Consider the following 26,596-nt stretch of genomic DNA (forward strand, 5'->3'; position numbering starts at 1 on the left):
CTCTTTTTCCTCTCGTCTGTCTTTCCTCTCCTCATCTCTCTCTTTCCTCTCCTCATCTCTCTTTTTCCTCTCCTCGTCTCTCTTTCCTCTCCTCATCTCTCTTTCCTCTCCTCGTCTCTCTTTTTCCTCTCCTCGTCTCTTTTTCCTCTCCTCGTCTCTTTCCTCTCCTCGTCTCTCTCTTTCCTCTCCTCGTCTCTTTTTCATCTCCTCGTCTCTCTTTTTCCTCTCCTCGTCTCCTCGTCTCTCTTTTTCCTCTCCTCGTCTCTCTTTTTCCTCTCCTCGTCTCCTCGTCTCTCTTTTTCCTCTCCTCGTCTCTCTTTTTCCTCTCCTCGTCTCTCTTTCCTCTCCTCGTCTCTCTTTTCTCTCATCATCATTCTTTCCTCTTTCCTTTCCATCTTTTCTCTCCTCGTCTCTCTTTCTCCTCTCCTCGTCTCTCTTTTCTCTCAGCATCATTCTTTCCTCTTTCCTTTCCTCGTCTCTCTTTTTCCTCTCCTCGCCTCTCTTTTTCCTCTCCTCGTCTCTTTTTTCCTCTCCTCGTCTCTCTTTCCTCTTCTCGTCATTCTTTCCTCTTTCCTTTCCTCATCTCTTTCCTCTCCTCATCTCTCTTTCCTCTCCTCGTCTCTTTTTTCCTCTCCTCGCCTCTTTTTCCTCTCCTCGTCTCTCTTTTTCCTCTCGTCTCTCTTTCCTCTCCTCGTCTCTCTTTCCTCTCCTCGTCATTCTTTCCTCTTTCCTTTCCTCGTCTCTCTTTCCTCTCTTCGTCTCTCTCTTTTTCCTCTCCTCGCCTCTCTTTTTCCTCTCCTCGCCTCTTTTTCCTCTCCTCGCCTCTTTTTCCTCTCCTCGCCTCTCTTTTTTTCCTCTCCTCGCCTCTCTTTTTTTCCTCTCCTCGTCTCTTTTTTCCTCTCCTCGTCTCTTTCCTTTTCCTCTCCTCGTCATTCTTTCCTCTTTTCTTTCCTCATCTCTCTTTCCTCTCCTCGTCTCTTTTTCCTCTTCTCATCTCTTTTTTTCCTCATCTCTCTTTCCTCTCCTCGTCTCTTTTTCCTCTTCTCATCTCTTTTTTTCCTCTCCTCATCTCTCATCTCTCTTTCCTCTCCTCGTCTCTTTTTCCTCTCCTCGTCTCTCTTTTTTTCCTCTCCTCGTCTCTTTCCTTTTCCTCTCCTCGTCTCTCTTTTCTCTCCTCGTCTCTCTTTTTCCTCTTCTCGTCATTCTTTCCTCTTTCCTTTCCTCGTCTCTTTTTCCTCTCCTCGTCTCTCTTTCCTGTCCTTGTCTCTCTTTCCTGTCCTTGTCTCTCTTTCCTCTCCTTGTCTCTTTCCTCTCCTTGTCTCTTTCCTCTCCTTGTCTCTTTCCTCTCTTTCCTCTCTTTCTTCTCCTTGTCTCTTGCTTGTTCCTCATCTTGTCCTCTCCTTGTCCATCTGTCTTTTTCTATCCTCTCATTCCCAAAAAGTTTAAATCCCAAACTAATCCCTTTCCCATCTTCAGTTTGACTTTATTGTTGTCTTATCTTTTTAAGGCATCATTATAATGATGTAGAAAGAGATTCCTAATTCCAAGCTCTCAATTCAACCGATATGCAGATCACAGTCAAAAACATCTTGCTGGCGGCAAATGTCCTTGTAATTAAAAAAGGTGTTTTCTTCCAAAAAACCTGAAGAAGTTTGGGGAATGGAGAAAAAAAAAGTTGAAAGAAAATACTAACATTTGTTGTTTTGGGGCATTAAACAAAGTTTTGGCAGTTTAATTAGCCAGATTATTGTTAATTAGGTGCTTGGCTCTGTGCGCTGGCAGTGTCAACTCTCGTTAGGCTACCTCTCCCAAATGGCTTCTCATTACACACTCAAATACAGGGTAAATGGTAATGCACAGATTCATTCTTTAGATGTTCCGCACTGTTTTGGGGGCTGTCTGACATTGAATCAGGGGGTTTTGAGGCGAGTGTGTGTGCACTTGTTGGGGAGAGAGGGAAGGCAGTGTGTGTGTTTGTGGGTGCGCGTGTGGGATGTGTGTGTGTGCGCGTGTGGGATGTGTGTGCGTTGGCGAGAGAGAGAGAATCCAGGCTTTACTCACAGCTCTGTTTCTGTCTATTTTCCTAACTTCTCCTCTCTCTCTCGCAGCACTTTAAGAAGAAGAGGCGGCTCATCCCGGAGAGAACAATATGGAAATATTTTGTCCAGCTGTGCAGTGCCCTGGAGCACATGCACTCCCGTAGAGTCATGCACCGCGGTAAACAACCACTTTCATTAACTCCTATTCCTTTCTCACTTATTACCTTCATTCTTATCTATTAACCTTTTTTCTCTAATCCCCCTTTTCGTTTCCCCCTCTTTTTAATCAGTCCCACCTTTCCTCTCCCCCCTTTCCCCTTCTCTCATTCTACACCTACACTGGCAGCTTCATTAAATAGTACCTGCAAAACACCAGTCTCAACGTCAACAGTGAAGAGGCGACTCCGAGATGCTGGCCTTCTAGGCAGAAAAATCCATATCTGAGACTGGCCAATGAAAATAAAATATTAAGATGGGCAAAAGAACACAGACACTGGACAGAGGAACTTTGCCTAGAAGGTCAGCATCCCGGCATCGCCTCTTCACCGTTGACGTTGAGACTGGTGTTTTGCAGGTACTATTTAATGAAGCTGCCAGTTGAGGACTTGTGAGGCATCTGTTTCTCAAACTAGACACTCTAATGTACTTGTCCTCTTGCTCAGTTGTGCACCGGGGCCTCCCACTCCTCTTTCTATTCTGGTTAGAGCCTTCTGTGAAGGGAGTAGGACACAGCGTTGTACGAGATCTTCAGTTTCTTGGCCATTTCTCGCATGGAATAGCCTTCATTTCTCAGAACAAGAATAGACTGACGAGTTTCAAAAGAAAGTTCTTTGTTTCTGGCCATTTTGAGCCTGTAATCGAACCCACAAATGCTGTTGTTGATCATTAGAAAAAGGGTTTTCTAATGATCAATTAGCCTTTTAAAATGATAAACTTGGATTAGCTAACACAACGTGCCATTGGAACACAGGAGTGATGGTTGCTGATAATGGGCCTCTTAACGCCTATGTAGATATTCCATTAAAAATCAGCCATTTCCAGCTACAATAGTCATTTACAACATTAACAATGTCTACACTGTATTTCTGATCAATTTGTATTTCTGATCAAAAATGTGATTTTCTTTCAAAAACAAGGACATTTCTAAGTACCCCAAACTTTTGAATGGTAGTGTATAAATCTGATCATTTCAATACGTATGCAAACATTCCTTTACATATCTAGACGTGGCAACAACTCAACAACAATGTATCTATAAACACATGAAAAACAAAGTAAATGTAAACAATATTTTGGGTTACTCATGTTGGATATTGTGACCAATGATGCGAATAAATCCTGGATGACCGACAGGGGGCGCTGTATTGAAGCCGCCGCGCAGCCATCTTGGTACTCCTCAATCGTAAAAAAATATATTTTGGAAGCTATAGAAATGCATGTATTAATGTCTACATTCATTTTTGACACATTTATTCTATTACAAATACCTCAATGCATACTTTTAAATGATATTATGTGAGATAAACAACAATAATTTCCTTAAAGTATATTGTTTTAGAGAGTACTAATGTTACTTTCCCCACTACTACAAAAAAATACTTAAATAAATGTAATTGAATTGAAGTACTGTGGAATTCCATTCATTCCTATGGAGGACTGCAACTACAGTCGTGGCCAAAAGTTTTGAGAATGACACAAATAATAATTGTAATGAAGAGTGATCAGATGAATTGCAATTAATTGCAAAGTCCCTCTTTGCCATTCAAATGAACTGAATCCCAAAAAACATTTCCACTGCATTTCAGCCCTGCCACAAAAGGACCAGCTGACATCATGTCAGTGATTCTCTCGTTAACACAGGTGTGAGTGTTGACGAGGACAAGGCTGGAGATCCCTGTCATGCTGATTGACTTCGAATAACAGACTGGAAGCTTCAAAAGGAGGGTGGTGCTTGGAATCATTGTTCTTCCTCTGTCAGCCATGGTTACCTGTAAGGAAACACATGCCATCATCATTGCTTTGCATAAAAAGGGCTTCACAGGCAAGGATATTGTTGCCAGTAAGACTGCACCTAAATCAACCATTTATCGGATCATCAAGAACTTCAAGGAGAGCGGTTCAATTGTTGTGAAGAAGGCTTCAGGGCACCCAAGAAAGTCCAGCAAGCTCCAGGACCGTCTCCTAAAGTTGATACAGCTGCGGGATCGGGGCACCGCCAGTACAAAGCTCGCTCAGGAATGGCAGCAGGCAGGTGTGAGTGCATCTGCACGCACAGTGAGGCGAAGACTTTTGGAGGATGACCTGGTGTCAAGAAGGGCAGCAAAGAAGCCACTTCTCTCCAGGAAAAACATCAGGGACAGACTGATATTCTGCAAAAGGTACAGGGATTGGACTGCTGAGGACTGGGGTAAAGTCATTTTCTCTGATGAATCCCCTTTCCGATTGTTTGGGGCATCCGGAAAAAAGCTTGTCCGGAGAAGACAAGGTGAGCGCTACCATCAGTCCTGTGTCATGCCAACAGTAAAGCATCCTGAGACCATTCATGTGTGGGGTTGCTTCTCAGCCAAGGGAGTGGGCTCACTCACAATTTTGCCTAAGAACACAGCCATGAATAAAGGATGGTACAACACATCCTCTGAGAGCAACTTCTCCCAACCATCCAGGAACAGTTTGGTGACAAACAATGCCTATTCCAGCATGATGGAGCACCTTGCCATAAGGCAAAAGTGATAACTAAGTGTCTCGGGGAACAAAACATCGATATTTTGGGTCCATGGCCAGGAAACTCCCCAGACCTTAATCCCATTGAGAACTTGTGGTCAATCCTCAGGAGGCGGGTGGACAGACAAAAACCCATAAATTCTGACAAACTCCAGGCATTGATTATGCAAGAATGGGCTGCTATCAGTCAGGATGTGGCCCAGAAGTTAATTGACAGCATGCCAGGGCGGATTGCAGAGGCGTTGAAAAAGAAGGGTCAACACTGCAAATATTGACTCTTTGCATCAACTTTATGTAATTGTCAATAAAATACTTTGACACTTATGAAATGCTTGTAATTATACTTCAGTATTCCGTAGTAACATCTGACAAAAATATCTAAAGACACTGAAGCAGCAAACTTTGTGCAAATTAATATTTGTGTCATTCTCAAAACTTTTGGCCACGGCTGTACTGGGGAGTGCCAATATGGCCGACCGGTGGCTTCAAAGCCTTTCATTGGCCAATACATAGCATCAGCAATCCAGGGTTTATATACATCATTGGTTGTGAGTTTTAATATTTATTTCACCTTTATTTAACCAGGTAGGCCAGTTGAGAACAAGTTCTCATTTACAACTGTGACCTGGCCAAGATAAAGAAAAGCAGTGTGACAAAAACAACACAGAGTTACACATAAACAAACGTACAGTCAACAACACAATATAAAAAAAATCTATGTACAGTGTGTGCAAATGTAAAAGAGTAGGGAGGTAAGGCAATAAATAGGCCATAGAGGCGAAATAATGAAAATTTAGCATTAACACTTGAGTGATAGATGTGCAGATGATGATATGCAAGTACAGATACTGGGGTGCAAAAGAGCAAGAAGATAAATAACAATATGGGGATGAGGTAATTGGGTGTGCTATTTACAGATTGGCTGTGTACAGGTACAGTGATCGGTAAGGTGCTCAGACAGCTGATGCTTAAAGTTAGAGAAGGAGATAAGTCTCCAGCTTCAGTTATTTTTGCAATTCATTCCAGTCATTGGCAGCAGAGAACTGGAAGGAAAGGCGGCCAAAGGAAGTGTTGGCTTTGGGGAGTCACAGATAAAAGGATAAATGCGGGCGAGTTCTTTTTTTATTTTTATTTATTTCACCAGGTAGGCTAGTTGAGAACAAGTTCTCATTTACAACTGCGAACTGGCCAAGATAAAGCAAAGCAGTGCGACACAAACAACAACACATGGAATAAACAAACATACAGTCAATAATACAATAGAAAAAGTCTTAATACAATGTGTGCAAATGAGGTAGGATAAGGGAGGTAGAGGCAATAAATAGGCCATAGTGGCAAAATAATTACAATATAGTAATTAAACACTGGAGTGATAGATGTGCAGAAGATGAGTGTGCAAGTAGAGATACTGGGGTGCAAAGGAGCAAAATAAATAACAGTATGGGGATGAGGTAGTTGGATGGGCTATTTACAGATGAGCTATGTACAGGTGCAGTGATCTGTGAGCTCTAACAGCTGGTGCTTAAAGCTAGTGAGGGAGATATGAGTCTCCAGCGATTTTTGCTGTTGGTTCCACTGGTGACCAGTGAAATATACCTGCTGGAGCGCGTGCTACGGGTGGGTGCTGCTATGGTGACCAGTGAGCTGAGATAAGGCGGGGCTTTACCTAGCAAAGACTTATAGATGACCAGGAGCCAGTGGGTTTGGCGACGAATATGAAGCGAGGGCCAGCGAACGAGATCATACAGGTCGCAGTGGTGAGTAGTATATGGGGCTTTGGTGACAAAACGGATGGCACTGTGATAGACTGCATCCAATTTGCTGAGTAGAGTGTTGGTGGCTATTTTGTAAATAACATCAAAGTCAAGGATCGGTAGGATAGTCAGTTTTACGAGGGTATGTTTGGCAGCATGAGTGAAGGATGCTTTGTTGCGAAATAGGAAGCCGATTCTAGTTTTAATTTTGGATTGGAGATGCTTAATGTGAGTCTGGAAGGAGAGTTTACAGTCTAACCAGACACCTAGGTATTTGTAGTTGTCCACATATTCTAAGTCAGAACCATCCAAGTAGTGATGCTGGACGGGCCGGCAGGTGTGGGCAGCGATCAGTTGAAGAGCATGCATTTAGTTTTACTTGCATTTAAGAGCAGTTAGAGGCCACGGAAGGAGAGTTGTATGGCATTGAAGCTCGTCTGGAGGTTAGTTAACACAGTGTCCAAAGAAGGGCCAGAAGTATACAGAATGGTGTCGTCTGCGTAGAGGTGGGTCAGAGAATCACCAGCAGAAAGAGCGACATCATTGATGTATAGAGAGAAAAGAGTCTGCCCGAGGATTGAACCCTGTGGCACCCCCATAGAGACTGCCAGAGGTCCGGACAACAGGCCCTCCGATTTGACACACTGAACTCTGTCGGAGAAGTAGTTGGTGAACCAGGCGAGGCAGTCATTTGAGAAACCAAGGCTGTTGAGTCTGCCGATAAGAATGTGGTGATTAACAGAGTCGAAAGCCTTGGCCAGGTCGATGAATACAGCTGCACAGTATTGTCTCTTATCTATGGCGGTTATGATGTCGTTTAGGACCTTGAGCGTGGCTGAGGTGCACCCATGACCAGCTCGGAAACCAGATTGCATCGTGGAGAAGGTACGGTGGGATTCGAAATGGTCGGTGATCTGTTTGTTAACTTGGCTTTCGAAGACCTTAGAAAGGCAGGGTAGGATAGATATAGGTCTGTAGCAGTTTGGGTCTAGAGTGTCACCCCCCTTTGAAGAGGGGGATGACCACTGCAGCTTTCCAAACTTTGGGGATCCCAGACGATACGAAAGAGAGATTGAACAGGCTAGTAATAGGGGACGCAACAATTTCGTCAGGATAATTTTAGAAAGAGAGGTTCCAGATTGTCTAGCCCGGCTGATTTGTAGGGGTCCAGATTTTATTTCTCACAACTGCATGGGTTGTTTGACACTGAACTAAAAGACATAGCTCAGGTATTTAACAGGGGAAATTGGTTGCAGGTGTGCTCATAGCGTAGAGATGCAAAGAGGACTCTAGTGCCCAAAAGCCTGTATTAGTATGGGCAGCGCCATTGAGGACTAATAAGTTGCGATATTTATACATCTCTATGGCTCAGAGGTGCCTGCAGTTAAAGGGACAGTTAACCGAAATTAAAGGAAAAGTTAACTAAAAACCATTTTCTACACACACCACAGTGCCCGACACACACACCACAGTGCCCGACACACACACACACACCACAGTGCCCGACACACACACACCACAGTACCCCACAGCGCCCCACACACAACAGTGCCCCACGCCCCACACACCACAGTGCCCCACACACCACAGTACACCACAGTGCCCCACACACCACAGTGCCCCACACACCACAGTGCCCCACACACACACACCACAGTGCCCCACACACACACACACCACAGTGCCCCACACACACACACACCACAGTGCCCCACACACACACACACACACCACAGTGCCCCACACACACACACACCACAGTGCCCCACACACACACACCACAGTGCCCCACACACACACACACCACAGTGCCCCACACACACACACCACAGTGCCCCACACACACACACACCACAGTGCCCCACACACACACACACCACAGTGCCCCACACACACACACACCACAGTGCCCCACACACACACACACCACAGTGCCCCACACACACACACACCACAGTGCCCCACACACACACACACCACAGTGCCCCACACACACACACACCACAGTGCCCACACACACACACACCACAGTGCCCCCACACACACCACAGCACACACACCACAGTGCCCCACACACACACACCACAGTGCCCCACACACACACACACCACAGTGCCCCACACACACACACACCACAGTGCCCCACACACACACACACCACAGTGCCCCACACACACACACACCACAGTGCCCCACACACACACACACCACAGTGCCCCACACACACACACACCACAGCGCCCCACACACACACACCACAGCGCCCCACGCACACCACAGCGCGCCCCACGCACACCACAGCGCGCCCCACACACCACAGCGCCCCACACACCACAGTGCCCTACACACCATCAAGGGAAAAGTGTTGCCATAGCCAACTATACCAAAGTCAACTGCCAGTGCACAGACCTGAGGTTGAGAAACACTGACCTAGGACATTGATTGAATTTATTTGATAATTTGAAATGCTCCTAAAACTACCATGCCAATGCAGAGAACATAGATGACCTACATATTGTGGCAAACCTCTTCAAAGTTAGGAGCGTTTGTCACAAATTAAGTGGGAAACTGTCACCAAAGTCAGCCCAGAATGAAAGTTCTTTCGAACATGACAGTACCTGTGTGTTTGTTTCGCTGTCCTGGTCCACCCAGGCCACAGGTAAGGTCAAGGATAGCAGGGTTCGGTACACAAATCTGGTTCTCGGTAGGTCCAGGTCTAAACGCCAACAGGTAAGTCCAAAACAGTCCAGCTCGTACACGGTAAATCCAGCCAATTCAGAGTCTCTTTCTCTATGGTTCATAGATCCTTCCCGCCCTCTCTCTCTCTTCCTGGTTTTTCTTGACCTTTTATCTGTGGGTCGGCTCCACCTTCTGAGGGTTCCCCTTGCTTCTGGGAATTGTAGTTTTGGCAGTCGGCCATTTTGTGATCTGTAGTTCTGATCGGGGTGGCCATTTTAGTGATCGGGCAGAGCCCGTTTATTAGTTCTGCCCTCACATATCTGCCATTTATCACTCGACCCCCTTCTTTGCCACAATATATAAACCCAGTATTGTTAACAGCCTTGATAAATAACATGAACTGTTTTCTCTTTCTTTGAGACAGACATCAAGCCAGCCAACGTGTTCATCACTGCTACAGGAGAGGTGAAGCTGGGAGACCTGGGACTGGGACGCTTCTTCAGCTCCAAGACTACCGCCGCACACTCCCTAGGTAACACACACACACACAGAAACAGAAACAGTCATACACAGGAACACACACAGGAAAGTACACACAAACGCACAACAACAAAAAAACACGTGAAATCTCATTGAAAAACACAAAAAAATGCCAGGGACAGGCATTTGAATTCAGTAAACATCTACTCACTGTACGGAAAGCACACACACACGACTCCTCTAACAGTCGTAGGCCTATGGCAAGTGACTGCGCTATAGGCAAGTGATTTGGCACACATAAACACACACACACACACACACATATTTACTCTACGTTGTTCATGTGTTTCACATAACCTCATGACCAAAAAAGTCTTCAGTGGTGTTATGTGGACTGTGTCAATCAGTGGAGGCTGCTGAGGGGAGAACGGCTCATAATAATGGTCAGAATAGAGCAAATGGAATGGCATCAAACACCTGGAAACCATGTATTTCATGTATTTGATACCATTTCACTGATTCCTATCCAGTCATTACCACAAGCCCGTTCTCCCCAATTAAGATGTCCTGTGGTCTATGTGTGCATTCCATAGGAAGTGCCCCCCTATTGATAAAACTAACACAAATGTATGTTTGTATTGGACATGTGAGGCTTGCACTTCTATGTTTCTGTTCCATTCTCTGGATGATTCCGACTGTGTATCTCTCTTAGTTGGTCAGGATATCAATCCTGAAAACATATCAACCCTGATAACATATCCTGATAACATATCAACCCTGATAACATACCGACCCTGATAACATACCCTGATTACATATCAACCCTGATAACATACCGACCCTGATAACATATCAACCCTGATAACATACCCTGATAACATATCAACCCTGATAACATACCCTGATAACATATCAACCCTGATAACATACCGACCCTGATAACATACCCTGATAACATATCAACCCTGATAACATACCCTGATAACATATCAACCCTGATAACATACCCTGCTAACATATCAACCCTGATAACATACCGACCCTGATCACATATCTTGCCTGATAACATACCCTGATAATATATATCAACCCTGATTTTATATATCAACCCTGATAATATATCGACCCTGATAACATATCGACCCTGATAACATACCGACCCTGATAACATACCGACCCTGATAACATACCGACCCTGATAACATACCGACCCTGATATCATACTGACCCTGACAACATAACATACCTTGATTCATTACATACCATGATAACATAACATACCCTGAAGACACTAACATACCCTGATAACATATCAACCCTGATAACATATCAACCCTGAAGTCATACCCTGATATCATACTGACCCTGATAACATACCAACCCTGACTACATAACATACCCTGATAACATATCAACCCTGATAACATGGTCTTTAACCCATTAGATATTAATAAAGAGTAAATATAAACAATAAATATAATCATTGTGTTGATTCAAATTTCCTGAGATTTACCAGAGATGAGTCTATCACTTGTGATTACTATAATGTTAAGCAATTTAACAACCTGTATAGCAGTTGATCTAATTTCAAGACAAGCTTATTTTCTATCTTTCATTTGAACATTCGCAGTCTTCCTAAAAATCATGACCACCTTGTTCATTATCCGTCTTCTCTCAATCATTCCATTGTTGCCCTTTCAGAAATATGGTTGACTGAAGAGACAACCAAGCTTTATGACTTGTCTCCTAATAATGCTGTTCATCACTGTACAACCTCAAGAGTGGGAGGAGGGGCCATTTTTGTTCATAAACGTTTTAAATTCTTTGTAGGAGAGGACCTCGCACTTACATCTGATAACATTGATGTTGAATCTCTTTTCATAGAAATTCCCTCCTGTTCATTTTTTTGGGAGTAAAAAAGTGGTAATTAGATGCATCTATCGGCCACCCGATTCGAACATTGGTAGATTCATGTATATCCTTGCATCAACCTTGGATTTCATTAATAATTCAAATAAAATGTGTTTTCTATTGGGTGATTACAACAAACTTATTTAAAAGTGAGAACCACTCACTGACATCTGACTTTTTGAATATTTTATCTGTATCTCCTCATCTACAGTTGAAGTTGGAAGTTTACATACACTTAGGTTTCAACCCAAAACATCTCTTGCCTTAGGTTCCAATATACAATACATGATAATCTATTACATTACATGAAGATCATATTGTAATTTTTCCTATAGAGTGCTGTAATGCATTTTAATTGTCAGCCATAGGGTATAGTTGAAGTCGGAAGTTTACATACACTTAGGTTGGAGTCATTAAAACTCGTTTTTCAACCACTCCACATATTTCTTGTTAACAAACTATAGTTTTCGCAAGTCGGTTAGGACATCTACTTTGTGCATGACACAAGTAATTTTTCCAACAATTGTTTACGGACTTATAATTCCCTGTATCACAATTCCAGTGGGTCAGAAGTTTACATACACTGAGCTGACTGTGCCTTTAAACAGCTTGGAAAATTCCAGAAAATGATGTCATGGCTTTGGAAGCTTCTGATAGGCTAATTGACATCATGTGAGTCAATTGGGGGTGTACCTGTGGATGTCTTTCAAGGCCTACCTTCAAACTCAGTGCCGCTTTGTTTAACATCATGGGAAAATCAAAAGAAATCAGCCAAGACCTCAGAAAATAAATGGTAGACCTCCACAAGTCTGGTTCAACCTTCAATTTCCAAACATCTGAAGGTACCACGTTCATCTGTACAAACAATAGTACGCAAGTATAAACACCATGGGACCACACAGCCATCATACCACTCAGGAAGGAGACGCGTTCTGTCTCCTAGAGATGAACGTACTTTGGTGCGAAAAGTGCAAATCAATCCCAGAACAACAGCAAAGGACCTTGTGAAGATGCTGGAGGAAACAGGTACAAAATGATCTATATCCACAGTAAAACAAGTCCTATATCGACATAACCTGAAAGGCCGCTCAGCAAGGAAGAAGTCACTGCTCCAAAACCACCATAAAAAAGCCAGACTATGGTTTGCAACTGCACACGGGGGACAAAGATCATACATTTTGGATAAATGTCCTCTGGTCTGATGAAACAAAAATAGAACTGTTTGGCCATAATGACCATCGTTATGTTTAGAGGAAAAAGGGGGAGACTTGCAAGCCGAAGGACACCATCCCAACCGTGAAGCATGGGGGTGGCAGCATCATGTTGTGGGGGTGCTTTGCTGCAGGAGGAACTGGTGCACTTCACAAAATAGATGGCATCATGAGGTAGGACAATTATGTGGATATATTGAAACAACATCTCAAGACATCAGTCAGGAAGTTAAAGCTTGGTCGCAAATGGGTCTTCCAAATGGACAATGACCCCAAGCATACTTCCAAAGTTGTGGCAAAATGGCTTAAGGACAACAATGTCAAGGTATTTGAGTGGCCATCACAAAGCGCTGACCTCCATCCTATAGAACATTTGTGGGCAGAACTGAAAAAGCGTGTGCGAGCAAGGAGGCCTACAAACCTGACTCAGTTACACCAGCTCTGTCAGGAGGAATGGGCCAAAATTTACCCAACTTATTGTGGGAAGCTTGTGGAAGGCTACCCGAAACGTTTGACCCAAGTTAAACAATTTAAAAGGCAATGCTACCAAATACTAATTGAGTGCATGTAAACTTCTGACCCACTGGGAATGTGATGAAAGAAATAAGAGTTGAAATAAATCATTATCTCTACTATTATTCTGACATTTCACATTCTTAAAATAAAGTGGTGATCCTAACTGACCTAAGACAGGGAATTTTTAACTTCAACTGTTGAAGTCGGAAGTTTACACCTTAGCCAAATACATTTAACCTCATTTTTTATATATATATATATATATATATATATATATATATATATATATACACATATATATACACATATACATATATATATATATATACTGCTCAAAAAAATAAAGGGAACACTTAAACAACACAATCTAACTCCAAGTCAATCACACTTCTGTGAAATCAAACTGTCCACTTAGGAAGCAACAGTGATTGACAATAAATTTCACATGCTGTTGTGCAAATGGAATAGACAACAGGTGGACATTTTAGGCAATTAGCAAGACACCCCCAATAAAGGAGTGGTTCTGCAGGTGGGGACCACAGACCACTTCTCAGTTCCTATGCTTCCTGGCTGATGTTTTGGTCACTTTTGAATGCTGGCGGTGCTTTCACTTTAGTGGTAGCATGAGACGGAGTCTACAACCCACACAAGTGGCTCAGGTAGTGCAGCTCATCCAGGATGGCACATCAATGCGAGCTGTGACAAGAAGGTTTGCTGTGTTTGTCAGCGTAGTGTCCAGAGCATGGAGGCGCTACCAGGAGACAGGCCAGTACATCAGGAGATGTGGAGGAGGCCGTAGGAGGGCAACAACCCAGCAGCAGGACCTCTACCTCCGCCTTTGTGCAAGGAGGAGCAGGAGAAGCACTGCCAGAGCCCTTCAAAATGACCTCCAGCAGGCCACAAATGTGCATGTGTCTGGTCAAACGGTCAGAAACAGACTCCATGAGGGTGGTATGAGGGCCCGACGTCCACAGGTGGGGGTTGTGCTTACAGCCCAACACCGTGCAGGACGTTTGGCATTTGCCAGAGAACACCAAGATTGGCAAATTCGCCACTGGCACCCTGTGCTCTTCACAGATGAAAGCAGGTTCACACTGAGCACATGTGACAGACGTGACAGAGTCTGGAGACGCCGTGGAGAACGTTCTGCTGCCTGCAACATCCTCCAGCATGACCGGTTTGGCGGTGGGTCAGTCATGGTGTGGGGTGGTATTTCTTTGGGGGGCCGCACAGCCCTCCATGTGCTTGCCAGAGGTAGCCTGACTGCCATTAGGTACCGAGATAAGATCCTCAGACCCCTCGTGAGACCATATGCTGGTGCGGTTGGCCCTGGGTTCCTCCTAATGCAAGACAATGCTAGACCTCATGTGGCTGGAGTGTGTCAGCAGTTCCTGCAAGAGGAAGGCATTGATGCTATGGACTGGCCCGCCCGTTCCCCAGACCTGAATCCAATTGAGCACATCTGGGACATCATGTCTCGCTCCATCCACCAACGTCACGTTGCACCACAGACTGTCCAGGAGTTGGTGGATGCTTTAGTCCGGGTCTGGGAGGAGATCCCTCAGGAGACCATCCGCCACCTCATCAGGAGCATGCCCAGGCGTTGTAGGGAGGTCATACAGGCACGTGGAGGCCACACACACTACTGAGCCTCATTTTGACTTGTTTTAAGGACATTACATCAAAGTTGGATCAGCCTGTAGTGGTGTTTTCCACTTTCATTTTGAGTATGACTCCAAATCCAGACCTCCATGGGTTGATAAATTGGATTTCCATTGATTATTTTTGTGTGATTTTTTTGTCAGCACATTCAACTATGTAAAGAAAAAAGTATTTAATAAGATGATTTCTTTCATTCAGATCTAGGATGTGTTGTTTAAGTGTTCCCTTTATTTTTTTGAGCAGTATATATAAAACCCTTTTTGAGGACTCAAAACTCTTCTAGAACACAAATTGTCTCTGTAGGGCCTGGCTACCCATAAAAATGTATGTTCACTTCAAAAAGTTTGTTGAAGGTTTACATTAACCATACGTGTAAAAATTGCTACTCAACTAACAACTCACTTCTATGCAACAAGGTTTCACCCTCAAAAAATTGCCTCTCAACTAGCAACCTACTTCTATACAACAAGAAAATTTCACAAAGTCAGAGGCCTCAAACCTTTTAATAGAGTAAGGGCTCCAACCTTTTAATAGAGTACCAAAGGACTAAACTCTGTAATAAAACAAAGTACTTGAACACTTATACATCACAGATACATATCACTCATTGCATGCACTGTTTTAACCTGATTTGGTTCTTTTAAAATGATATTGGTCTCGACTCACCCAGCAATTCTGCCATCAATCAGGAGATTAAGAGTTGACTCCCCAAAGTGGGTTGTGCACAGCCTTCTCTCTTTCCTCTGGATCAACACACAGTTGATAAGTTTTCTTATTGTTGTTGTTGTTCAGACCAATTTATCTGGGTCACGGCACCAAGTGTTAGCAATTTAAGTTATTCTTCAATAACACCAACTCCAAAGCAAATCACTGGGAGAAAAATAGGTTTATTTGAGAAGGACAAATCAAGATGTGGGAGGTAGATGTTTAGTCTCCCCTCTCCTCAGCTTTTCTCCAATGAACAAAGGAACAGGATGCCATTTATAACCCCCCACCCTAGCCTGGGGTTGACCAATCAGAAGTCCTTGCAGTACAACTTGTCCAATGGCCAAATAACAAGTATCCTGCTCTCGACTCAATGTACAGACAAATGAAAACGTGGAACACGTAGCTCTGAGTTCAGGAGTGACATTCCACAGATTCTAAACAGATGTTGAACCGAAACCCAACTCCTATTTACATGAACAATTCCCTATTGACCATTAATTCTAGTACTCTCATCCTCTGCATTGTGTATTTATCTTCAAAATATTCTTATACTTGGACATGATTTGGAAAGGCACACACCTGTCTATATAAGGTCCCACAGTTGACAGTGCATGTCAAAGCAAAAACTAAATCATGAGGTCGAAGGAATTGTCCGTAGAGCTCAGTGGCAGGCTTGTGTCGAGGCACAGATATGGGGAAGGGTACCAAAAACTTCTGCAGCATTGAAGGTCCCCAAGAACACAGTGGCCTCCATCAGTCTTAAATGGAAGAAGTTTGGAACCACCAAGTCTTCCTAGAGCTGGCCGCCCGGCCAAACTGAGCAATCGGGGGAGAAGAGCCTTGGTTAGGAAGTTGACCAAAAACCCGATGGACAGCTCCAGAGTTCCTTTGTGGAGATGGGAGAACCTTCCAGAAGGACAACCATCTCTGCAGCACTCCACCAATCAGACCTTTATGGTAGAGTGGCCAGACGGAAGCCACTCCTCAGTAAAAGGCACATGACAGCCCGCTTAGATTTTGATAAAAGGCACCTAAAGGACTCTCAGTCCATAATAAACCAGATTCTCTGGTCTGATGAAACCAAGATTGAACTCTTTGGCCTGAATGCCAAGCGTCACGTCTGGCGGAAACCTAGCACCATCCCCACATCGCCGCAGCATCATGCTGTGGGGAGGTTTTTCAGCGGAAGGGACTGGGAGACTTGTCAGGATCGAGGGAAAGATGAAAGGAGCAAAGTACAGAGAGATCCTTGATGAAAACCTCCTCCAGAGCGCTCAGGACCTCAGACTGGGGTGAAGGTTCACCTTCCAATGGGACAACGACCCTAAGCACACAGCAAGAACACGTAGGAGTGGCTTCGGGACAAGTCTCTGAATGTCCTTGAGTGGCCCAGCCAGAGCCCGGACTTGAACCAGATCGAACATCTCTGGAGAAACCTGAACATAGCTGTGCAGCGACGCTCCCCATCCAACCTGACAGAGCTTGAGAGGATCTGTAGAGAAGAATGTGAGACACCCCCCAAATACAGGTGTACCAAGCTTGTAGCGTCATACTCACGAAGACTCAAGTCTGTAATCGCTGCCAAAGATGCTTCAACAAAGTACTGAGTAAAGGGTCTGAATACTTATGGAAATGTGATATTTCAGTTTTTTTTATATAGATTTGCAGAAAATTTGCTTTGTCATTATGGAGTATTGTGTGTAGATTGATGGGGGGAAAATGACAATTTAATCAATTTTAGAATAAGGCTGTAAGGTAACAAAATGTGGAACAAGTCAAGGGGTCTGAATACTCTCCGAATGCACTGTAATTGACTAAATGTTAGAGAATTATGTGTCGATGCAAATGGCTGTGCATCTACCAGGGCCAAGATATCTTGTGGTGTGCCTTTGTCATTCCTAATCTATATCAATGACCTTGCTGCTGGGTCTTCTACCGTACTTCCTATTCGCTTTGCTGATGATACCAATTTTATTTTATCACACAAGAATTTTGATTCACAAATTAATGAAGCCAACGGATCACCACCTCAAGCTGAACCTCGGCAAGACGGAGCTGCTCTTCCTCCCGGGGAAGGACTGCCCGTTCCATGAGCTCGCCATCTCGGTTGACAACTCCATTGTGTCCTCCTCCCAGAGTGCTAAGAGCCTTGGCGTGACCCTGGACAACACCCTGTCGTTCTCCGCTAACATCAAGGCGGTGACCTGATCCTGTAGGTTCATGCTCTACAACATTTGCAGAGTACGACCCTGCCTTACACAGGAAGCGGCGCAGGTCCTAATCCAGGCACTTGTCATCTCCCGTCTGGATTACTGCAACTCGCTGCTGGCGGGGCTCCCTGCCTGTGCCATTAAACCCCTACAACTCATCCAGAACGCCGCGGCCCGTCTGGTGTTCAACCTTCCCAAATACTCTCACGTCACCCCGCTCCTCCGCACACTCCACTGGCTTCCATTTGAAGCTCGCATCTGCTACAAGACCATGGTGCTTGCCTACGGAACTGTGAGGGGAACGGCACCTCCGTACCTTCAGGCTCTGATCAGTCCCTACACCCAAAGAAGGGCACTGCGTTCATCCACCTCTGACCTGCTGGCCCCCCTACCTCTGCGGAAGCACAGTTCCCGCTCAGCCAGGTCAAAACTGTTCGCTGCTCTGGCACCCCAATGGTGGAACAAGCTCCCTCACGACGCCAGGACAGCGGAGTCAATCACCACCTTCCGGAGACACCTGAAACCCCACCTCTTTAAGGAATACCTGGGATAGGATAAATTAATCCTTCTAACCCCCCCCAAAAAAAAAAAAGAAGATATAGATGTACTATTGTAAAGTGGTTGCTCCACTGGATATCATAAGGTGAATGCACCAATTTGTAAGTCGCTCTGGATAAGAGCGTCTGCTAAATGACGTAAATGTAAACTCAGGCATGGCCAAACTTTCTGAATGGTTCCAGATAAACAAATGATCTTTAAATGTAAAAAAATCTAACTTTTTTTGTATTCACTAGTAAGAATAAGAAAGTGATCAAATCTGTTAGTATTTTACCTTTATTTAACTAGGCAAGTCAGTTTAGAACAAATTCTTATTTACAATGACAGCCAAGGAACAGTGGGTTAACTGTCTTGTTCAGGGGCAGACCGACAAATTTTTACCTTGTCAGCTCAGGGATTTGACTAAGCAACCTTTCAGTTACTGGCCCAAAGCTCTAACCACTAGGCTACCTGCCGCCCCCACTAGGATACCTGCCTAGTATCATCAGAAAGATTAGTGTTTTAGTTCATAAGTCTTGCTTCTTAACTCTATTCTATAGCTTAATTTACCCATATCTCATTTACTGTAATATTTTCTGGGCCAGTACATATGCCTTCTACGTACACAATTTACTCATCCTGCAAAATACATTTGCAAGACTAGCCACCTCCTCTAATTACCTGTCTCCATCTGCACTGGGAGTCAGTCAGCCTGATGAACCAAACTACTCAGTAATCTTCTCCATATAGCCTAACTCTCACACATTTAAACAAAACAAATATATATATATATTTTGGGGGGATTACTGATCAATTCATTCATACATTTATAATTAGTATGTTTTGTTATCTGTTTTAGCAAACCTTTTTTATTCTTGTACTTAGGTATTGTATATATTTTTTTGTGGTGTGGTTTTCATATCAGCCCTTGGGCTTCCAACCACACCTGCACATTGTTTTTATTTATCTGTATTGTTGTCTATCACTTGTTTTCTTTGGTGCAAATAAATAAAACTAAAAACTAAAACTAGCCTCAGAGAGCAGCACCTTTTTAACAAACCCTCTTCGGTCTCCTTGGCAACTGCTCACAGTGTCATGCTCCATTAAGGTTGCTGACCTACGCATGCGTTTGCATATGCAAATATATTCAGTGTCTGCTTTCCCCCCTTTAGGTAGAGATGGAAAGATGGGCTGGGTTTTAGGGGGTTTTGGGATGGAAATGGAATGATTGTCAAACCAATAGATGGGCTGGGTTTTAGGGGGTTTTGGGATGGAAATGGAATGATTGTCAAACCAATAGATGGGCTGGGTTTTAGGGGGTTTTGGGATGGAAATGGAATGATTGTCAAACCAATAGATGGGCTGGGTTTTAGGGGGTTTTGGGATGGAAATGGAATGATTGTCAAACCAATAGATGGGCTGGGTTTTAGGGGGTTTGGGCTAGAGATGGAATGATTGTCAAACCAATAGATGGACTGGGATTTGTGGGGCTGAAGATGGAATGATTGTCGAACCAATTAGCGTATGACGCCTGTTGGTTTTGTGGATTGACTTGTCACCCAAACAAAAGTATCAGTGTATTGTCGCTAGTGAGGTGTTTTGTATTTGATTCTCTTTCCATTATTAGCTGCTGGTCTTGGGGCCCTATTCAATCAAAAGTTGGCTAAATGATTTTGGGTATAAAAATATGCAGTAAGTCATGTCAGAAGCTAGCAGATTCATAACTTACCAACAACAGCTGCAAAATTCCACGTTTTGAAGTTCACTTTCCTTGTTTTGGCTAACAACACTCATGAATCTAGCAAATACGTTTTGTGGGTCAGAGTGCAGTATTTATTTCGTTTCATAGCACAAAGGTTTGTTAGCACATTTCTCACACTGGCTTTAGCCACGGAGGGAACAGGCCTGCCCCGGAAAGTTCAGGGGGTGCCTAGCAACACCTTCCTCGAAGTCAACATATGCATTGAGCGACAAAGTCCCATGATTTGTGAATCTGTTTGGACCGAACACCTAGCACGACAGCTAAAATGGCTTTGAAAAAACAAGATTTCAGCTAATAGAGAAACATATCTAACTAAATAACTACATTATGGCATTGACTAATCATAAACGATTGACAAATAAATGTCGGTACATTTGTGGACAGAATTCATGTTTACTCAACCTTTTAAGTGTATTTTGTATTGTCACTATCCACTCCCCATTGGCAAATCAATTGGAATTGCAAAGTGTTGCTGTAGTCATCAGTAAAGCTATGTATTAATGATTGCTCAAGCCCTATGTACTTGTCTCAATTTCAAATGTACGATTTATTGTTAAAAAGCAGTTGTCTAAAACCAGACCTTTTTGTCTCAGTGGGGACACCGTACTATATGTCTCCAGAGAGGATCCACGAGGGTGGCTACAACTTCAAGTCAGACATCTGGTCCCTGGGATGCCTTCTCTATGAGGTAGGTTTACTGCTTTTTCATTTTAGTCATTTAGCAAACACTCTTATCCAGAGCGACTTACAGGAGCAATTAACGTTAAGTGCCTTGCTCAAGGGCACATCAACAGATGTTTCACCTATTCGGCTCGGGGGTCTGAACCAGCGATCTTTCAATTAATGGTCCAACGCTCTTAACCGCTAGGCTACCTGCTGCTTAACAGGTGAGAGTTAGTGCTCGGCTAGATCACACTCCTGCATACCCACTAGCTCTCCAGGAAACATTTACACATCTGAAACACAGTAGGGCTGCGGACACTCAAACTATCAATTAAACCAAATCCTGCTTGGCTGGGAGAAACATATCTAGATGGAGAGGCCTATGTAATTGTAGTTGAAACACTGATTACTATTCCTAATACAATTCAATGGAAATTATACCCCTGGTTTGGCTAGGGTAGGCCGTCATTGTAAATAAGAATTTGTTTTTAACTGACTTGCCTAGTTAAATAAAGGTTACATTTAAAAATAAAAAACATCCTTAATATTAGCGATTGCGCACCAGCTGTTAACAGAGACACACCCCTGACCTGACGTCGCCGTTCTGTCCTGCTGATGTACAGAAAACCCAGCTAGATTTGTATTTTCCATGTCCTTGTTCATCCGCAACTCTTAAAACATAGGATATTATAGTTCTTCAGATCACGTTGATAGGATAGTCTCGAATGGAGCTCGTCCAGGTCATTCTCCAGGGATTGCACGTTCGCCAATACAACGGATGGTGGAGGCAGTTTATCCACTCGCCGACGTAGTCCCGTCAGGTATCCCGCACGCCGGCCTCTATAACGCTGTCTTTTCCTCCTCCGAGTGTCAGGGATTTGGAACTGGTCCGAGATGAGCAGTATGTCTTTCACTTCCGATTCATTGTAGTAGAAATTGTCATCCAAATTGAGGTTAGTGATCACTGCTTTGATGTCCAGAAGCTCTTTTAGGTCATAGGAAACGATGGCGGAAACATTACAGTGCCTTCAGAAAGTATGGCTTTTGTTGTGTTACAAGGTGGGATTAAAATGGATTTGCCATTTTTTGTGAATGACCTACACAAAATTCTCTAAGTATTTGTATTTTGTATTTATTATGTATCCCCATTAGCTTCTAACAAAGTAATGTCAAAGCGGAAGAAAGTTCAAACATTTGAAAAAATGTATGAAAAATAAAACAGTAATATACACTATATATACAAAAGTATGTAGACACCCCTTCAAATGTGTGGATGCGGCTATTTCAGCCACACCCGTTGCTGACAGCTGTATAAAATTGAGCACACAGCCATGCAATCTCCATAGACAAACATTGGCAGTATAATGGCCTTACTGAAGTGCTCAGTGACTTTCAACATGGCACCATCATAGGATGCCACCTTTCCAACAAGTCAGTTTGTCAAATGTCTGCCCTGCTAGAGCTGCCCCGGTCAACTGTAAGTGCTGTTATTGTGAAGTGTAAATGTCTAGGAGCAACAATGGCTCAGCCACGAGGTGGTAGGCCACACAAACTCACAGAACAGGACCGCCAAGTGCTGAATTGCTCAGCATGTAAAAATCCTCTGTCCTCGGTTGCAACACTCACTTCCGATTTCCAAACTGTGTCTGGAAGCAACGTCAGCACAAGAACTGTTAGTCGGGAGCTTCATGAAATGGGTTTCCATGGCCGAGCAGCCGCACACAAGTATAAGATCACCATGCGCAATGCCAAGCGTCTGCTGGAGTGGTGTAAAGCTCACCACCATTGGACTCTGAAGCAGTGGAAACGCGTTCTCTGGAGTGATAAATCACGCTTCACCATCTGGCAGTCCAACGGACGAATCTGGGATTGGCGAATGCAAGGAGAACGCTACCTGCCCAAATGCATAGTGCCAACTGTAAAGTTTGGTGGAGGAGGAATATTGGTCTGGGGCTGTTCGTCGGCATTTATGGGACACCTGACAAGACACTTTATATCTCACCTCAGTGTTGTATAGTGACTGAGTTTTCAAACCAAATATAGTATGGAGAAAAGTTAGATTTTTTTTACTTCTCCCCACTTCAATTGTTGAAGTTTTTATAGTTTCCCTCCCCACTAATTATTTGCTGTACGGATGTGTGCGTAACTGTGTACGCATCCGTGTGTGTGTGTGTGTGTGTGTGTGTGTGTGTGTGTGTGTGTGTGTGTGTGTGTGTGTGTGTGTGTGTGTGTGTGAAAACACACAAAAATAACAGAAACAGCTCATTCATACAGCTCACAATTCCATTATTCTGGATGCTGACGCTGCGTCAGCATTATTAAACTGTCAATAACAATGCTTCTTCAGTCAGTCATGGACTTGGCATTCCCTGTTGATAAATACTAGGGCTGCATCACAAATGGCACCCTATTCCTTATATAGTGCACTACTTTTGACCAGAACCCTATGGGAGCCCTATGGGCCCCGGTCATAAATAATGCACTACATAGGGAATAGGGTGCCATTTGGGATGAAGGCTAGAGCTCGCTGGGCCTAAGGAGCTGTGTGCTGTGTTGTGAGGGAGGCTGAATGGCCAGCAGTATGTGTTGTGAGGGAGGCTGAATGGCCAGCAGTATGTGTTGTGAGGGAGACTGAATGGCCAGCAGTATGTGTTGTGAGGGAGGCTGAATGGCCAGCAGTATGTGTTGTGAGGGAGGCTGAATGGCCAGCAGTATGTGTTGTGAGGGAGAATGAATGGCCAGCAGTATGTGTTGTGAGGGAGACTGAATGGCCAGCAGTATGTGTTGTGAGGGAGACTGAATGGCCAGCAGAATGTGTTGTGAGGGAGGCTGAATGGCCAGCAGTATGTGTTGTGAGGGAGAATGAATGGCCAGCAGTATGTGTTGTGAGGGAGAATGAATGGCCAGCAGTATGTGTTGTGAGGGAGGCTGAATGGCCAGCAGTATGTGTTGTGAGGGAGGCTGAATGGCCAGTAGTATGCCTCTCTCACATCTTCCATGCAGCATCACCAGGTAACTGCATGGAATGTAATTCTCAACTACTCTCTCTCTGTTGGTCTCTGCTTATATTTACATATAAAATGTCCCTCTGTCTCCCCCTTCCTTGTCTCTCTCTTTCACTTGCTCTCCTCTGCCATGGGACAAACAATATCGAAATCAAGAATATTGATAGGGAGCTTCACAGAGTTTTAAATGGGAATCAGAGAGAGAACATCAATGTTATAGTGATTTGATTTTCATTCCAAGAATCTCGCTTGACAGACTGTTAACATAAATGTTCAAATTGAGTAGCTCGCTAGTGGTTCTGGATTCTGAAATTACAATTCCACTGGACTAGAGCTATTTAGACTCAGATGTTTTTCCAAAGAAAGTACTGGAGAGATATATATATATATATATAATCATACTCATGCAGACACCATGATAATCTTCAAAGAACTTGGCTGATTGATATACAGATACACGGAAGGTGGGAGCCAATATAACCACAATTACAAATCTCTTTCACCATTTTCTTCCACACGCTCGCAAATACATGCACCCGTTGCTAAGAGACTATTAGTTAAACAGAAGTGTTCCTTCCTTTGTGATTGAATATTTTGGGGTCTGTTTTGTTGTAAAGGAGTGTGTGGGTTTAGTTTCAGTCCATTAACATGTAGTACAGAAAACTATTTACTGTATATGTTCATATATTTATTCATATTTAGAAACTTTGTATATATATATGAATAAATATGTGAATGCTTTCTGAAAGACAAGGAGGGTAGCGATATCCTTTCTGAAAGCATTGTATCTTAACAGTGCTGTATAGTTCCCCCTCCTTCCCTGTGTGTGGGTGGGTGGGTGTGTGTCCCCTATCCTCTCCCTTCGCCTACCCTCTGTCTGGCCCAATCTCAAATCAATCCCTAAGGCCTATGCCCCATGCACTTGTGGAGATCTGAGAGCATTTCCCCTTGCCCTCTGATAGGCTAGCTAGGTGTAAGTTTCACCATGTTGCTTATACCGATCATATCGTCTCAGATCTTCACAAGTGCATAGGGTTTAGAGGTCTATTTGGGATTGGGCCACTGATCATGCTAATGAGCATGGGTCACAGCTCGGGGTCAAAGGTTACAATAATTATCGGATTCCTCCCTATTAAAAATATAACCATCTCTATCAGGCAAGTCCACTCAGACCATCTCACCATGACCAGGCATGAGAATGAAAGAAATGAGAGATTGAGAGATAATAAGTAATGATGAAATACATTTCTTATTATACACTGGGTGGTTCGAGCCCTGAATGCTAATTGGCTGACAGTGCCAATATATCCTCCAAACACCGGCTTTATTATTATCACGGGTTACCACCATATTCAAATAATGATTGACATATTTTCATTAACTTTATTTTAATTAATTTATTCATACTATTTCATCCTTCCACAAGACATAGTCCCAACACAAATCTAGGGTTGCTAGAGACGCGAACCAGTCATTCAGTCTTTTTGTTTTGTATCTATGGCCTCAAACCAGTCGTTCAGTCTTTTTGTTTTGTATCTATGGCCTCGAACCAGTCGTTCAGTCTTTTTGTTTTGTATCTATGGCCTCGAACCAGTCGTTCAGTCTTTTTGTTCTGTATCTATGGCCTCGAACCAGTCGTTCAGTCTTTTTGTTTTGTATCTATGGCCTCGAACCAGTCGTTCAGTCTTTTTGTTTTGTATCTATGGCCTCGAACCAGTCGTTCAGTCTTTTTGTTTTGTATCTATGGCCTCGAACCAGTCGTTCAGTCTTTTGTTTTGTATCTATGGCCTCGAACCAGTCGTTCAGTCTTTATGTTCTGTATCTATGGACGCGACCCAGTTGTTAGTTCTAAAATGTTCCATTGTCATACTGGCTGGCAACGTTCTTATCCCTTGCTTGATAGCTAGCCAACTACGGCTAACTTAGTCACGTCAAAAAGTGCAGCCAGAATAACAGAAATGTAGTTACATTTGCACTTGTTTAAGCTGTTTTCTAGTGACACTTATTTAAATACATCATAACAATGAGCTAATGAGGCGCGATTTTGCCTGGCATAGAAAATGTGCTCACTCGTCAGGACACTGTTGTTCAGAGGAGCTAGCCAACAACACAGCTACAGGAACACACTCACTTTAAAATGAAGCTGGAAAGACTGCAAATTAGCTGCGTTTTGTTTGACCTTTTTTAATAGAATTTTTGTTGTACATATCCATAAAAATGATGCCAGCTGATTCATGATTTCGACTGGCTAAGAAACGCTGCCTGTCTGTCTGTCTCGTCCCGACTCCCGACACAGCTGGAGATCGAATTCGAATAATCAAACAATGTTGCAAATGTCAGAGACAGACAGCAAGGTTTATACAAATCTCTGCTGTTGAAAACCTAATGTTAGTCTAAAAGAAATGTGAGATAATGTCTAGATGCTTTTTATAGTGGAGATCAAGTTTATAAATTGCCTGGCTGAGCTGATGATCCAGTGGATTGCGCAGTCAGATGGAACAGAGTAAATAGGAATTTTAACGTTGTAAATTTAGCCGGTGGTAACTTGTGGAATAGACACTGGCTGGAATGCGGTACTAACCAATCAGCAATCAGGATTAGACCCACCCGTTGTATAACAGATCGTATACCACGTGTATGACAAAACATTTATTTTTACTGCTCTAATTACTTTGGTAACCAGTTTATAATAGCAATAAGGCTCCTCGGGGGTTTGTGGTATATGGCCAATATACCAC

General features: G+C 43.5%; 1 protein-coding gene across 3 annotated transcripts in view; it reads left to right on the forward strand.

Annotated features, from left to right (window-relative positions):
* The window catches only part of nek6 (NIMA-related kinase 6), an 87,752-nt gene that overhangs the window by 56,560 nt on the left and 4,596 nt on the right, over positions 1 to 26,596 (forward strand). For all 3 annotated transcript variants that reach the window (XM_045693385.1, XM_045693384.1, XM_045693386.1), the window contains 3 exons: positions 2,109 to 2,217; positions 9,618 to 9,725; positions 20,784 to 20,878. In XM_045693385.1, coding sequence (XP_045549341.1) covers positions 2,109 to 2,217; positions 9,618 to 9,725; positions 20,784 to 20,878 — 312 coding nt within the window. The remainder of the gene's footprint in view (positions 1 to 2,108; positions 2,218 to 9,617; positions 9,726 to 20,783; positions 20,879 to 26,596) is intronic.

This window comes from Salmo salar, chromosome ssa01 (assembly GCF_905237065.1).
Source record: "Salmo salar chromosome ssa01, Ssal_v3.1, whole genome shotgun sequence".
Classification (NCBI taxonomy): Eukaryota; Metazoa; Chordata; class Actinopteri; order Salmoniformes; family Salmonidae; genus Salmo; species Salmo salar.